At 34.1% G+C, this 16,484-nt stretch overlaps 2 protein-coding genes across 3 annotated transcripts; one reads left to right on the top strand and one right to left on the bottom strand.

Moving 5' to 3' along the window:
- The first annotated feature begins 250 nt into the window (after positions 1 to 250).
- On the top strand, positions 251 to 2,649 carry LOC126714189 (glyoxylase I 4). The gene is made up of 5 exons (XM_050414221.1): positions 251 to 418; positions 1,292 to 1,451; positions 1,898 to 1,981; positions 2,102 to 2,305; positions 2,431 to 2,649. Exons 1-5 carry the CDS (start codon positions 353 to 355, stop codon positions 2,523 to 2,525), a joined length of 609 nt encoding a protein of 202 aa, XP_050270178.1. The 5' UTR covers positions 251 to 352; the 3' UTR covers positions 2,526 to 2,649.
- Positions 2,650 to 3,337: 688 nt separating this feature from the next.
- Positions 3,338 to 16,078, bottom strand: LOC126714188 (U-box domain-containing protein 34). Of its 2 annotated transcripts, none has more exons than XM_050414220.1 (11): positions 15,982 to 16,078; positions 15,776 to 15,827; positions 8,589 to 8,938; positions 7,490 to 7,611; positions 7,289 to 7,404; positions 6,566 to 6,687; positions 6,203 to 6,396; positions 6,027 to 6,116; positions 5,248 to 5,691; positions 3,870 to 4,619; positions 3,338 to 3,789 (listed from the first exon to the last, which is right to left on the bottom strand). In XM_050414220.1, the coding sequence occupies exons 1-11, from the start codon at positions 15,983 to 15,985 to the stop codon at positions 3,595 to 3,597; spliced, it is 2,439 nt and encodes an 812-aa protein (XP_050270177.1). In that variant the 5' UTR covers positions 15,986 to 16,078; the 3' UTR covers positions 3,338 to 3,594. The 2 variants fall into 2 exon arrangements, with proteins under 2 accessions (XP_050270177.1, XP_050270176.1); XM_050414219.1 differs by having other exon boundaries at positions 6,203 to 6,492; positions 15,982 to 16,077.
- Between the last annotated feature and the right edge of the window lie 406 nt (positions 16,079 to 16,484).

A 16,484-nucleotide genomic window follows, 5' to 3' on the forward strand; every position in this document is an offset into this window, starting at 1 on the left:
ATGTGACAAGTTTTATTGATAAAATATAGAGTGAAATAGAAAAAGTTAGACAAAAAATTTGGACTCCTTTTATACATCCTTTTAGACAATTAATTACACGAGTATGGCAGTAGTGGCTCCTGATGATTAGGAAATGATGAAATATTGTCGGCCAAAAATTATTTATTTTGGGTGAAAAATTGTGAGCCAAGGCCCAAGAATCAAGAATGAGTGGTAAGCTAATTACTGATTTTTTTTTTTTTTTTTTTTTTTTTTTTTTGTGAAGGAAATAATTACTGACATTTGGGTTCACAAAAAATACAACTCATACCAATTTATATAAAAGAAAATACAACTAATAAAGAAAACCCAGATGAGTTATTGCTCTTCCATGGCTTCCCTTCTCAGTCCATCTCCCACTGTTCTTCTGCAACACAAGGTAATTTGATCATTTTTCACTATTTGAAAGTCTCTAAAGAACCAATTTTTAATCAAAATCTACGATTTTGTTGATTTTTTTTTTAAATATTTATTTATCTGGGCAATTATGCATAGAGCTTAGATCGTTAATTGTTTGGTAATCTGATAGCAAGAGTTTAAATTCGGACCAGGAAGGTATTTTCTTGAATTCAAGGTCATAAAATTGGTGTTTTGAGTTGAAACTGATACGTGAATTGGTCTCAAACAAATCCCCGAGTGATAATATTAGCTTAAATGGATATTACTACTTTTAACAATCAAAGACAACTTTTTTCTATTTTGTTTTGTGATCTATGAATTGGTTCCTGTTAAATTTAGTGTTGTTCTTCTGGATGCTAACCCCATGGATTCTGCAAATGTTTATGTTACTCCTACTTTGGACACTTGAAAATTTTGATGTGGAAACAGTGCATTCTTTATGAGGCCTGAGTAGCCAGTTGTAGGCTTTTGAGTTCTGCCTTCAATCCCATATATGGAAATGACTCAAATGTGGGGAGTATTTACACCTTGTGCTGGAAATGAAGGAGTGTTTGTGGTTATTCTTCCAATTGTTAAAAGTTATTGGAGGATCTCTGGCTTTACATGCTAATCAAGTGGGGGAGAAGATCATTACAAAAATAGAATCCAGTAGCATTTGTAACATTTGAGCCTTGCTGGAAATAAAGAATATCAGTTATTTGTAGTCTAGCTTGTGCAGATATTACTGGAATTCCAGAATTGAATTATGTTTTTTTGGTTAAGGTTCTGGTGGGATTTTAACATATTTTGTCTCATTTCTGATGGTCAATTGGTCATTGCGTTTTGATTGGACTCCCTCCTGCCTTTTTTGCAGGTGAATCGTGTCTGTGTTACTGTATCTACAAACATAACTTCTAAAAGTTACTGGACTAGTGTGAGAAATGGTAGATGGCATGACCTTAGTTTTGTGACAAAAGCTAAGATGGCTGTTGAAGGAGATGTACTTGAGAAAGAGTCTGTTAGTGTCAATGAAGGTGCTAATTCTTATTCTGATTTTTCACTTGGAAGTCAAAACAAATGTGATAGTGTATTGGCTCATTTGGGTAATTGCTTGGTTGGAACGTGATAACATTTTACATAACCCAAAAATATACATGAAATTCAAACTAAAGCTCCTGAAGGAGCATCTTTGTTCTCTTGGTAAAATGTTTCTCTGGATAGTTAAATTTATCCATTTTCCTTATCAGAATTACTTTAGTATTCTCAACACACAGGCGCGCACACACACACACACACACAATGTGAAAAGCGTTAAACAGATGGTAATATGAAGTCTAGAGGGGTGGGGGTGGGGAGAAGGCTAAGCTGTTGCTGTTTCACTCATGATCCACTATTCCCCTTCGATGGTACATAATGCACTTCTTTTTCTCCTCTATGGCTTAAAGTTTGATTTGTCATCTTTTGGCTGCTATTGGAGCAGATTATGGAGTTGTTAGTGTTCACCATGTTGGAATTCTGTGTGAAAACCTTGAAAGGTCGATTGATTTCTACCAGAATATTCTAGGTATGTTACTTTTCCAAACTAATGTTGGAGTCATATGCTTTAGTTTGCTGAAGAACAACAAATCATGATTTTTTTTTTTTTTTTTTTTTCATTTTATTTATTTTTTCAATTGTAAACTAGGTCTTGAAATAAATGAAGCAAGGCCAGATGATAAGCTCCCTTACAGAGGTGCTTGGTTGTGGGTGGGTTCTGAGATGATTCATCTGATGGAGCTTCCCAATCCTGACCCCTTAACTGGACGACCTGAACATGGGGGCCGAGATCGTCATACTTGTATTGCAATTAGGGACGTGTCTAAGCTGAAAGCAATCCTTGATAAAGCTGGTAATTTTTTACTTTTCTCCAGTTTGTCAATTTTTCCATGTAGACAATGTCAGCATGTATTAGTGGGTTTTATGAGATAGATTTTTCAAGCCGCAGTTACACTTATTTAGGGAATGTGTTTGCAGGTATTCCCTACACACTTAGCCGCTCTGGGAGGCCTGCAATCTTTACACGAGATCCAGATGCAAATGCTCTAGAGTTTACTCAAGTGGATAACTGAAATTTAAACATTTCCAGCATACACTTGCAATATCAATGTCGTCAGAATTCTGTTGCCTCTAGGGACCAAAGCTACATGTACAGATAATTGAGAAACTAAAATGTCAATGACCGTTGTTTCATAAGCCACTCGTGTTCAAATTTGCTAGACAGAAATGAAAATGATTGTATGTGCTAAACTGACTTGTTTAACAGAAAATATGAACATATTTCCTAGGTGGGACAGACTTTGATTACCATTGACTACACATTCAAGCCGGTCCTCAAATGATCTTTGCTATTAGTAATAGATAGAAAAAAAAAAAAAAAAAAAAAGTACTGTAGGAGACTTTAAAGTTCACACTAGCAGTTGAGAGAAAAATATAAAAAAACCCAATGCGGAACAATTCCATACCTTTTTCTTGGTAGCTTATGAGCCACTGTTTTATGATCCAGCGGTCTGAACATGAGCATTTTAGTTAGGGAGGTATGAAGGTACTTGCAAAACTGTGCAACTGACACTCGGTTGCTGTATCAAACGGTGTAAAGGACATGAATTTTATTAAAAGGTGTAAACGACATGCCTATCTTTTGAATCCAAGTGCATCAATGTGTCGGATCATATTGGATGGAATAAACCTCATGGATTTGATGTAATAGGAGGGTAAAGGACATGCATTTGATTAAACAGTGTAAATGACATGCATATCTTTTGAATCCAAGCAATTCATATGTCAGATGGTATAAACCACATGGATTTGAAGTAATTGGAGGGCCAAAAGGACCTACAGTTTCTTCTGAGAATAAGAATTTTATTCATTCAAAACAGAAGGATACAAAAGGAGCAGCCTCGATGCCTACCTGGACGGGGCATCATTATGATAGAAGAATCATCAGAGGTATACATATGATATACAAATTCACTATTCCATTTATATACGGTATAATTAAGCAATTTATGTCCTAGTAATAATTCAAAAGGCACCTTAAGTTATCCTAAACTACATTATATACTTGTATTTCCCCCAATCCATTTCGTATAGCTTTTTGAAATTCTTTGCTGGAGGCACAATTCAATACATTCTTCTAATCTAGGCACTCGAAAATGTCATACGTGACCTCCACTCCTGAATGGCAGAACGTAATGTGTGGTTTGGTGTTAACATAGAATGCTGCAGTTTAAGCTTCGTCACTGGTGATACATTATGTTTCATGAGCCATGCCATGATTGCTTCATACTCGTAAGTAAAACCATCAGCAGCAATGTGTGGATCACTCATTATTTCCTGCATTACCAATGAAATAATGTATGGAGGCAAGCAATACATAAAATTGAACTTTTATCTAATAAGTGCAATTTTTTTACCTGTAGGATTGGACAGAAGTAGTGATTTGGTGCGTGACTATTATATCTTTCCACTTTCACACTAGCATTTGCAACTTCATTGAGTCTTTTGAGGACTGGCAGAACATCAGTTTCAAGATCTGGTCTATCCCTGCATCTAAGCTTTGAACACTTAAGTGCAATTCGAGCTAATTCCTCTGTTTCAGCAAGTGGCCAATCTTTAACCGACTTATCTAGAATGCGAGGGAGGGAGCCATTCATAATGGCGTTTTCTACAGTCATTATAAGTCCATTTGGGTGACAATCTGTTAACAATTGGAGGATTATAATTCCAAACGCATATACATCTGATTTGGGTCGGACGGTGCCGGTTCTCTGATACTCTGGGTCCAAGTAGTAGAGTGTACCGACAATAAGTGATTCATTGTATTCAGTGATGTTGTCAGGCACAACATCAGAGATGAGTTTAGCCAGCCCAACATCAGCAATTTTGCTCACATAATTTCTGTCTAACAAGATATTAGCCGGTTTTAAATCTCGATGAACAATTGGATCTGGCTTTGAGTTATGTAAGAATGCAAGCCCACAAGCTACTTCAAAAACTATTCGGAACCGAACAAACCAAGGAAGTGGTGGTTTTCCATTTTGGTGGAAAAGATATTCCTCCAAGCTTCCATTTTCAAGATATTCATAGACCAGGCAACCAGTCTCAGGACAGGCTCCAAGCAGCAACACCAAGTGCGGATGGCGTAGCTGGCTTAGAACTTCAACCTGCAAACAATTGGGAGAGAACAGAAGGAAACACTTGCATCATACAGCAACAAACTATGGATCAGGAAAGTTAGCACCAAAGTAATTTGCAATCCAGTATTCATTGAAAAATGGCAGGGAAGCACACATGTTGCCAAAATGCAACCAGAATTTTATGATTGAATAGTAAGTTTAATTATTCACCCAAAAAAAAAAAGTTAAGTGTAATTGAGAATTGTTTGAGTGCTGCCATTGCTGTTATGATACAAAGTCATAAACAAGTGCCTGAAACCCCAAAAAACAAAGTTTCAGGGGGAGAGGTCAACCATCTCAAATAAAGAATCAGATATACACCATGTTTAGTTGGGGAGAAGGGGGAGGGAAAATGCAGAGAGGATAGGCATTTTATGGGATTTTAGAGAGTTCAAATGACAATTTGGGAACTTCCCGTGACATTCATGATATTGTTAAGGGCCTTTGACTTCAAGTTAGTCAAAGAGGATCCTGAGCACAGTGAGTTTTTGTAGGCTTCTGAATTTCTAAAACAAAACTTCGATAGGGTACCCATGATGGTAGAGAGACCAAAGAGATCAATTGAGTTTAGAAACATTGTGACTGAAAAGTGAAAAGGATTACAAGCTAAAATTACCTCTTTCAGAAACTCCTCTTTCAAAAACCCCTGCTTCTTTTCAATTGCATCAGGCCTTAGAACTTTAACAGCTACCGGGGTGTGATGAAGGCTGCATTTGTAAACTTTCCCGTACCCACCTTCGCCAATCACATTAATCTCAGAGAACAAATCTGTTGCTGCCTCTATTTCATCCCTTGTATACCTCCTGTACCTCCTGTCACTAGAGAATAGTGCATCAACAATTTTCTGTTTCTCCATGGACTCTCTTAAGGCATCCACTTCGGCTAGCTTCTTTTCATAAGCCTCTTTAGCAAGCAAGTTTCTTGCCTCCTCAACCTCTTCCATAGCTTTCAAATACTTGGCTTTCTCTTCAGCAGCAATTTTCCTCAAAGTTTCTTCTCTTTCTAGGGCATCATTCACTCTTCTAGCCTCCTCAAGGCATGCAGAAGAAATTATCTGGACCTGGAAATTGAAGAACCGATGGTAAGAAGTCCATGAGAGTCATAACTTCCTTTTCTGAGCAAATCAAAACAATGCATTCTTCTGCAAGATCATTTTGATAGGTTCACTATATACGTGCAATTTTGTGTGTCAAGTACATTAATTTTCATTTTAAGGCATATTGCAAACCTGGTTGAAACATAAAATCCTAAAACACTGATTTTCATATCCTTTGTTTTTTCAAAAGGTTAGAAATAAATGAGAAGGTACATAAAGTTTACACTGCAGATATCTGTAACACCATAGAATAATAAAACTCACACCATAATATTAATTTAATAAGAGATCAAACTCACTTTGTTTTGAGCATGAGCCAGCTCTTCACAAGCTCGTTTGTACATGACAACCGTATTTTGAATTTCAACTTGCAGTTGTTCTACTTCAGACTGCAGAAAGGTACTTCATGTTACACTTGCACAGAAAAATTCTACAAATGAATATGCATGTGTTAGAAAATTCTCAAAAATTTCACCTGCTCAGATTTTGTAGAGAAGGAATTGCAGCTCTTAGTGTTAATAGATTCAAAGTCACCTACTAAGTTGAGAAGATTTCTTTCCTGATCTTCATTAGCATATATTGAAGAATCCACATGTGCGAAGTCTAGAGAATTTTGGTAACTAGGTAGTGATATTGATGTTGCTTCAAAGCTGCCGTAAACATTGGATTCTACGGTGGGAGAATGAAGCAAAGATATTTGATTATTAATATCACTGGAACCTTCTCCATAATCTCTTTGAGTATAACTTGTGTGCATACAGCTCTCTGTAAGAGGAACAGATAAACATTTAACAACATGAAATTTTTTTACCCGAAATAGCATGTACTTCCAACTCACCATTAGCAGATGGGGTGTCAGCTGGTTTATTGATGATTTCGTCTCTAGAAACAACATAAACATTGCAAATGCTGGTAGCACATTTTAGGATAGTTGTTGGTATCCCTGGCCCCTTTAATCTCCTAAAGAAATTGCGATAAATCTCATAAGAAGCACAAAAGAAAACAGTATGAAACTGGATCCACTCCCCACCCCCCAAAAAAAAAGATAAATGGAAAGAAAAAGAAAGAACTACAACTATAAGAACATTGGGGGAAGTACGGAAATAAAACCCCCAAATTTACCATAGAAAATGCCAAAGAAGGGCTTCACCATTTTATATTGACCACATATATAGAGTTTAGATGTCAGTAAATGACACCATTTGTCACGACTTATAAAGCCTAACTTGATCTTGTAAGCTCAATGTGTAATTAGTTATCCAATCCAATTCAAACCACATAATTCAGATATCACACTATCTATGTAGCCAAAACTTGCAAACAAACTTGTGCCACTACATGTGTAACTCCCACAAATTACTATGCACTCCTAGGTGTCCTCAATAATGTTGATATTAATTGTACAAAATAGTCACAACACAACTGTTCTGACTATTTGTATCTCTCTCTCTCTCTCTCTCTCACACACACACGCACACATATATTATTCTAACCATATAGCATCATAAATATTTATGAAAGATGAATGTGTAATACTCCGAGTACAAAAATGATGCCATACCTCGCTATGAAATTTGAAGAGCAAGAACCCAACACTAAACTCGTAATCCCCGCCTCAGATATATATCTAAGAAGTGCAGCTGCAGGATCATCATCTTCCAGCACCAGGGTTTCCATCTACAGAAGTTCCATAATAAACATTCATATTTCTTTACAAGGTCAACATGCACAGAATCTAGCTTGATCTAGAAGACAATCTCACCTTTCTTGTCTTGCATAGTTTCTTGAATGGTACAAAGACTTCTTCAAACTTTGCTCTCATATCGTCCACGTACATCGCCACCACATTCTCGTCCAGTTCTTCAATAGGCATAGGCTCTCCTGCTGTAGTATATAAGTAGGTCACCACAGCACAGCCAGTTTTAAAAATTTATGTCCAATTTCAAACACATTTGGCCCATAATTACTTATTTTCTATATTATTTTATTGGTTAATTGCAAATATAGTTGATATATACTGTAGAATATTGGAAAATTCACCTCAAGTAGATCTATAGCAATAACATGAACCAATAATTAGTCTAGGAAGCACGGACATGGACACAGTACAACACCGTGACATGAGCAATTTTAAAAAAATTATAACATGAAATGGCCAGTACAGTATTGGTTAGACAGGAGAACAACACCTTAAATGAAGTGACTGTGCTTTTTAGGACGGACTTAGTCCCAGAACTTTGAGGTCGACTATGGGTTCTCAATTGAATAATCAAGGTCGACTACGTGTATTCTTTCCGCCATTATATCATATCATCCAAAATCATACTCATCGTTACCTAACTTACCTCTGTCCATTTTTTTTACTACTTCTACTAATGTATTTTTTTAATATAGCAAGTAATGATATTTGGCACAATTACTTATAAAAAAAAAATGATATTTGGTACAATCGAGTACACAATTTAATTTTCTCACGCCTTTTATTAAACATCTAGTATTTATTTATTTTTTTTTGAAAACATGAATCTAAGACCTGTTTAGTTCATGTATTTAAAAACATTTTTGAAGTTCACAAAAACAGAAAATACAGCAGAAACGTGTTTCTAAAAACTGTTTTCAGGGAATTACTCTTGAAAACATCGTTGTCGTTTTTTCATAAAACATCAAAATTATGTTTTTGAAACAAATTTTTTTTTTTCGCTGTAGAAAAAAAAGACAAGAACACAAAACCATTAAAAAAAAAAAAAATACATCATGTCCTTTTCTCTTGGGGGTATTTTCTCAAAAGTTTTAATTTTTACTAAACTATTTTTCTCGGGAACCAAACAACAAAGCAGAGAGAAATGAAGAAACAAACATACATGGAGTCGGTATATAAGTGATTTTGGGCATGACGTGGACCAATATGAAGCGACCGGATTCGGGCATGAGATTCTCGACCGCCCAACGAACGGCGCGTCGGCTTGCTTTGCCACCAGCTCCGCCGGCAACGCCTTTGACGGCCACCACCACTGAACTCATAATCGCAACTGGGCGAGGCTCAGGTGAGGAGGTGGCAGTGTCAATTGGGGGAGTTTTGAACTTTGAAGAGCGTTGTTGTTTGACTCTCCTGTATCTGTAGGTTGGGCAGAGCCAGAGCCTGAGCCTGAGCCTGAGACTGAGGCCGAGCCAGAGCCTGAGCCTGAGACTGAGGCCGAGGCCGAGGCCGAGGCTGAGCGAGCACGAAACAGAAAATTAGAGTCTTCTCTTCAGAGTTTCAGGTCAACGCATGAAGATATATTGATTGATAGATAGATAGATAGGTAGTTCATGCTTTCATAAAGTATTTCAGCTGTTTTTTTTTTTTCAAAAGATGAGGATTATAATTTCGTCCATACATATCCCAACAAGAATTAAATAAAGGATAATTCTTAGTTTACATGTTGGGCTAAAACATGAAAAATGGTAAATATATTATTTTACACATTCTATAAAAGTACATTTGTCACATGGTTTATTTATTTATTTGGTCAAAAATGTAAATTACACTTATCAAATTTAGTCAAATGTCATTTTTAGTTTTTTAGGTTTAGCTTTTATTGTTTTAGTCATTTAAGCTAACATTTGCCGTTAATGTTAGTCTTTCCATCCAATTTGGAGTTAACTATTAAATAATAAATTTTATATTAAAATTTATTTAATTTTCTTTTAAATGATAAAAAAAAAATTTAACAAAAAAAAGACATGAACCCATATTTGACAATCTGGTACATCCTAATATTCACAACACAATGAATCAAATTAGCTCCATAAATTCGAATCAACATTTAGCAAAGGACAACGTTTGGCCACAAATTTTATTACAGCTTAAGGCTACAATTTTATTCAATATTTTTTTATTAGATGCAAATTTCGACAAATTTACCATTGAATTACATTTTTTTTTTTTTATATTCTCTATACTTACAAAATTTATAGAAAATTGAAGTTCAATAGTTATGTCATCAATTAGTTGTTTAAATTACAAGTTTTTGTAGTCTAAAATTACGCATAAAAAATATGTTTATAGATCATATAGTAAATAACATTTGATTGACACAAAAATTGACATGTGTGTTAAGAGCATAAAGAATATGCAATTCAATGGTTAGATTTTAAAAATATGTAGTCATTTTTTTTAAAGAAAATTAAGCTATAACCAAGTTTGTAGCTAAACTTTATTTTTCAGTAAACTCAAAATTACCATTAAAGAAAATCATTTTTATCTAAATTTTCTTGATGACGATATTGTGAGATCCAACTTTGGGCATGGACGATAGATCTAGTGATTCGGCAATGGCTATGGAGTCCCACCACATTATGTTCATGGAACGAATAGCAAGGTTCTTGACACTAAGACCGACCTCAACCTTAGCCACTGCCTATAATCAGGCTTGGTGTCACTGTGCCATCGGTGATGATGGGTTTATTGTGGAGGTTTGGCGGTTGAACTCAATGATGATGGGGGCTATTAGGGTGGCCTTAGAGCATTGGTAGTAAGTTATCTAAATAGAAAAACTCAAAAACTTACTGTATCAACTTACATCTTATTCCTGCCCAATTTGGATTTCAGTTACAGTTGCTCCCTATATCTTTAGGGAGCACTCTTCATCCCTAAACATTTGTTTATTGTTCTGTTTCTTGGTAACTATGATGAAGTAAAGTGTTGGGTGCATGACACCGAAAGTCCAGCTCACGTGTAAATTCATTTAATGAGTGTGTCCAAGCTTAAGAAGAGTCCTAACTCAAGTTTTATTAGGAATCCATATGCTGCTTGGGAAAAAGAAGTGAGGCAGCTAGCTTGCTTATAAAAGTAAGGAGTAGGTGTCGTGTAAGGAGAATTAGTGTGTGTGCCAGAAAAAGAAGAGCCGCATAGAGAGAGAAGAAAATAGAGATAAGAGAGCAAAGTGTCGTTGCCTTTGAGCTAAATAATTAGTGTGTGTGTGAGAGTAAAGAAAATAAGGATATTTTCTTTAGTTGTGAAACATACACAAAATGATTTACTATTTTATTTGATAAATCTCAAGTTAGGCATAAACTTGAAAATTATTGTAATTGTTTTGATAATAGTAAAATTATTCAAAGCTTATCCTGTGGTTTTTCTCTTCAAGGAGAAAAAGTTTTTTTCGTTAATATTTGTGTTCTTTGGGTTGATAATTTTGGTAATAATACTATTTAGGATCTTACATAAAATGGGTGTTTTGCAAAGTGATAGAAATAATAAAAAAATTAATGAAAAAATAACATTCTAATTGAATATGGTTTAGAATAAGGAACATGCGAGAGAAAAGAAAAAGTAGTTAACTAAAAGAGGAAAAATATGTTTTTAACCAAAAATTTGGTGTAAATTTAGGGTGCTACTAATGCTCTTGCATGGTTTATTTGTGGTAAGCTATTTGTGTTCTCCATTTTTGGGTTACTTGGTTTGATTTTTTTGGGTTGGATTTATAGTTGGTATAATTTTTTTTGAGTGTTTGGCATGTTTGAAAATCTGGGAAAATTGTGTTACCCAAAATTTCAAATATTTTTATAATCAAATTATTTTTTTTAATAGATAAAAATGATTTTTTTTTTTTATAGTAATTTTGAGTTTGCTGAATGTGATTTGAATTTATAAAGCTTCATTTGAGTCCTTGTATTGCTGAAAATTTGGAAAGTCTTCGTGGTGAAGATCTGTGTGTGCCAAATTCCCAAATATGGGTTCATGTTTTTTGTTTTAAAATTTTTTAATTATTTCAAACAAAATTTAATGATTTTTACTAAAAAAAATTTAATAACTAATGGAAAATTGAATAGAATGACTAATGGTGATTGTAAATTGCAATGTAAACTTACATTACTAAAACGATAAAAGTAAAACTTTTAAAGAACTAAAATAACAATTGACCAAAAATAATGGGTGTAGTTTACAAGTTTACATTTTTTAATAAAAAATAGAAAATATTGTGGAGTATTCCATATCACAAACTCATTTTTTATATAGAGATTTTGGTTATTCCAATGCTCGAGTGGCAAGTGGCAACACAAACTTGATAAGTGATTAAAAATTATATCATGTCATTTTAAAAACGGTAATATGCTATTCTTGTGTTTTTTTAGTGTATTGGATTGAATGAAAGTTTTACTCTTTTATATTAGGGCAAAAGTAGTTTTTTGAAGATTCAATTTAAATAAGTACTGTTAGAGATATATTAGTCCATTAGTATAGGTTCAAGCTATGATATATTTCATGTTGAATATGCTTGAATAGATCTGGAAGAGGGAAGTATAAAATAGGAACATAAGAACACCGGCCTACATCCACGAAGGAAATCCTTAAGAGTTACATCTTTATTATATGAGGGTGTAGTACAAAATCTGTGTTACAATGAACCATAGCATAATTATATATAGTAGACTAAACCCTAAACTAATAAATTTTTAGTACAAGTAGAAGACTTGGGGGTTGTTTGGATGAAAAAAAAATGCTCACTCATCACTCATCACTAAAATATCATCACTCATTGCTCATCACTCAATAACTCATCATTTATTACTGAAAATACCCCACCTTCCTAAGGTGGCATGTTTGGCACTTGTTTTCAACTTTTGATAACTCAAAAAATTTTACTTTTTGTGGGACCTATTGCCTGAGTACCATGTTAGGCTCATAGTTAGCATACCCACGTAACACAGTAGCACCAAAGCTATTTCATTTATTTTTTCCCTTCAGCCCTATTACTCTTAAAACCCTTGACGAACCTAGTAAAGGAAATCCAGCGTCACCCAGCGCCAATCTCTAGTGTCACCCAGCATTGATCTCCACTATCACCTAGCGCCGCCTACCTCGTGCCCATTGTCACCTAGCACCATAAGATCTTCTTCGACATGTAGCAGTGGCGCTAATCTCATCCATCGTGACCTAGCGGAGCCGATCTCTTCCAACGTTTAGATTTCTAAGTTTAATTTTACTGGGTTTTGTTAGTTTTTGTTTAGTGCTCAATCTAGGTTTTCTAGGACCTTAAACATTAAAAAATGTCTTGAGCTTGAGATGGCGTCATGAAGAACGGTCTGAGCTCGAGGCAGCGCGAGTTGGCTGAGGTGGGCTCGATAGGCATGGTTGGGCTGAGGGTGTGTGTGAGGAGGTATGAGGTTGGATGGTGTTTTGTGCTTTGTGTGGTTTGGAGTTGTAGTGTGAAATGATCAGACATTGTATTGACTGAAGGAGTCGTTGGTGGGTTTGTCAAAAGTTGCGGCTGGACTTGAGAAGTGCTCTAACCGTGGGTCCCTCAACGTGTGTGTATTTACAAAAATGCCATCATAACTCAGTTTCCATAACTCAAAAACACCCAAAACTTGTTTTCAGTTTTGTTTAATTACTCAAAAATCAGAAAATTGAGTGATGGAAACAAAACTTGAAAACAGGCCCAAACAGCCTTTCTCTGCATGGGTCCCACCATTTTTGAGTAATAAGTGATGGAAACAGAGTGACGGGTGATGGAAACACCAAAATCCAAATAGCCCCTTGGCTTGCACACAAATTAAAATTAGGCTTAGGCCTATGCTAATAGGTTAATATATCTCTAATAAAGACAAAATTTAGTTACAAAATTGGTTGTAATCTATGACTACAATCTTACTTAATATCTTTTTATTGGAGGTGAATTTTGATAAATCTACCATTGGATTATATATTTTTCTTATATCCTCCATGCTTGTAAATTTTTTTAAAAATTAAAGATCAATAGCTATGTCATCAATAAATTGTTTAAATTGTAAGTTTTTGTTTAAAGTTATGCATAAAACATAAGCCTATAGATCATATATTAAATAATATTCAATTGACAAAAAATTTAACATATGTATTAAGAGCGTAAAGAACATGCAATTCAACGGTTAGATTTTCAGAATATGTAGTAATATTTATTTTATTAAGTAAGGTTGGGCTACAACTAATTTTGTAACCTTAGGCTACAAACAATTTTGTAACTAAAATTTGTGCTTTAAATAATTAGCTTTTTAACATATGTTCATGACAAATAAAACCATTCTTTGCTGTTTTTGGTTATAATCTAATAGATTTAAGAATATGAGATGCAAATGACAATAAAACATGTGTTTTTCTATCCAAATTCTTTATTCAATTTTCCCGATCTTCTTAAATATTATATATCCAACAATCATAGGAAATTTTGTTAAAGTGAAATTCAATTTCACTCCAGCAAATGGCAGTTGAATCTCCATATTGAGTAATGAGGACATTCATTCTATTCATCCATTAAAGAGGAGAATTTAAAAAGGGTCGTCTTCGATTGTGGTTCTCACAGAAGACTCCAAATTATGATATAATTAATGGGCAATAGGTTCACTTTGGTTGCCTTTTTTTTTCTTCAGTGCTTTAATAACTGTCATGTTTTATAGTTTATAATCCGTGTTTAGGCACAAAAATATTCAATAATGATAATGATGAGAGGCTTTTACTTAATTGGGTGAGGTAATTGTCTCGACTTTTGTGCTAAGTAGAATAAATAAGTTATTTGACATCAAAATTAAGGAAATTCAATAAATTTTAATGAATAATATATATATATATATATAGAACTTTTTTGAAAAAAGTCAGGCCAACAATTTCACCAAGAGACAAAACAAAACTAGACTGATGGCTCACTAGGCTAATGGGCGGCCCAGCCTGTTGTTATTGACGCCCATTGGTAGCCCACTAGCCTAGTGAGTCATGTCGTGGGTTAGTTTTTATGTCCATGGGTACCTAGTGGGCTAGCCCAGTAGCCCAGCCCATTGGCACAACCAATTGCTCAGCTCAATAACTTAGAATTCATAACAAAAATATATAGAATTAGTATGAAGGATTGATCTTGAGACGTTATAAATGAATTTCTTAAGAGAACTCTCTAAACCACTAAGATACTTAAAGTGATTATGTTAACTTAGTTTACTAAATATATATTTTCCTAGTAGTTTAACAACTTTGAATTAACCATATGAATTTTTTTTTTATATTAAAGATAAAAATTAAAAACTATTTAAAGCCTTAATAAACAAAATTAAATAGATTTCCATCAACAAAACAAAAAATTAAATTGATTTGACCATAATTTTTTTAATTAAGTATTAAATTCTTTGATTCTTTCCATTAAAAAATAATAGATTGATTATTCCCTTATAAAAATTTAATTATTTCCTTATAAAAATAATAAAATAAGATGCTAACATAAGTGCATGGGTAGCCTAACCCGCTAAAGACAAAATGGGCATTATCCATGGGTAGGTCATGGGCTAGAGTTTTCTCTTTCGGCCTAGCCCGACCCCAACCCATGACCCGGCCTGTTATCTAGTTAATATCCTACTATACCCAACCCATTGTGCCCATAGGCCAAGTAAAAATGGATCAGGCCGGCCCGACCTAACCCATTAACGACCCTAGAAACATATAAAACAGATTGACCTTAATTGAGAATTTGAGATTGAGGTTATAGATATTGGAATCATACCACATAAATGCCAACACTACTCCAATACATATATCACACTAAATCAATAGGCAATATTATTTGGGCAGGGATATTGCTTCTAATGTAAGGCCTACTATTCTCAAAAAAAAAAAAAAAAAAAAAAAAAAAAAAAATGTAAGGCCTATTGAATCACAACATGAAACATACAAAGAACTAAATGAAACTTTCATATTTAACTTTACAAATTCTTTAAACACATGAAAGTCTGGCTATGTAAATTACTACCCAAGCACCACTAATGGAACATTTGGATGTTGGAGTAAAAAAAAAAACCACAACAATTTACTCAAAAATATTACAAATTTCCTTTCATATTCCATGATACTATATAGTCTTCTTTTTTTAGCTTAAAAAAAACCATGATTCTCAACAACCAAAAATAACATAAAACTGAAATTCCCAAAAAATTCTAATAACATCATTTTTTATTATTATAATCCAATCATAAAAAGTAAATGGAGATATAGCGGGATATCTTTGAATTTAAACATCGTTATAAATATAAATTAAAAACTACTGACCTTGGCAGACATGAATATCTTTTCCGAATATCATATTTTGATGAAGCCAAACCTTGGTAAAGAAAATATGAAACAAAATATAGAATCTTTGCCCATTAAACATATGAAATAAAATAGAATACAGATTGTCTGAAAATATGAAGGATGAAGGAAACGTTAGAGAGAGAGAGAGAGAGAGAGAGAAAGAGAGGAGCTTAAGAGTTTACCCATATCAGTGTGCTGGTGAGATGCTCTTGCTTAAGTTATTATTGTGGTCTTCTTGGCTTGCATATTAGGTGTTAATGTATCATTTACTTTTGCATAGAGATTGAAAATTTTTGCACAGAGATTGAAAATTTTAGATAGGACCTGGCAAAATTAGGCTTCAAATTTGAAATATAATTCGATTTTTTAATTTTTTTTTCAACTTTGACTTTTAATATATATATATATATATATATATATACACACGCACGCGGGGCACGATTCATGCATTGCACTTGTATGTTATTTGCATTAGCTATGTGTTTGGCCTAGAAGTCACTGTAGTAGTCGCCTTGTTTTGTGGATTTGTGGTCTCCCTCATATGGTGGTGCATTTTAATATTAAAAATTGAAAATGATTAAATGAATTAATTAAATAATGAGTTGACAAACTAAATGAGAAGAAGTGAGAGATTCAATGATTCATGTGGTTGCTAAGTCTTAATTGAGAATTTCATTATAAAAAA

This window comes from Quercus robur, chromosome 2, assembly GCF_932294415.1.
Source record: "Quercus robur chromosome 2, dhQueRobu3.1, whole genome shotgun sequence".
NCBI classification, from domain to species: domain Eukaryota; kingdom Viridiplantae; phylum Streptophyta; class Magnoliopsida; order Fagales; family Fagaceae; genus Quercus; species Quercus robur.

Excerpts from the sequence above, each read along its gene's own strand:
- LOC126714188 (XM_050414219.1), bottom strand. Across the intron at positions 5,692-6,026 it reads TGGCTCATGCTCAAAACAAA|GTCCAGATAATTTCTTCTGC; the intron begins GTGAGTTTGATC and ends TTCAATTTCCAG. Across the intron at positions 3,790-3,869 it reads ACTTCTGTCCAATCCTACAG|GAAATAATGAGTGATCCACA; the intron begins GTAAAAAAATTG and ends TTGGTAATGCAG.
- LOC126714189 (XM_050414221.1), top strand. The coding sequence starts at position 353 with ATGAGTTATTGCTCTTCCATGGCTTCCCTTCTCAGTCCATCTCCCACT. Across the intron at positions 1,452-1,897 it reads GTCTGTTAGTGTCAATGAAG|ATTATGGAGTTGTTAGTGTT; the intron begins GTGCTAATTCTT and ends CTATTGGAGCAG. Across the intron at positions 2,306-2,430 it reads AGCAATCCTTGATAAAGCTG|GTATTCCCTACACACTTAGC; the intron begins GTAATTTTTTAC and ends ATGTGTTTGCAG.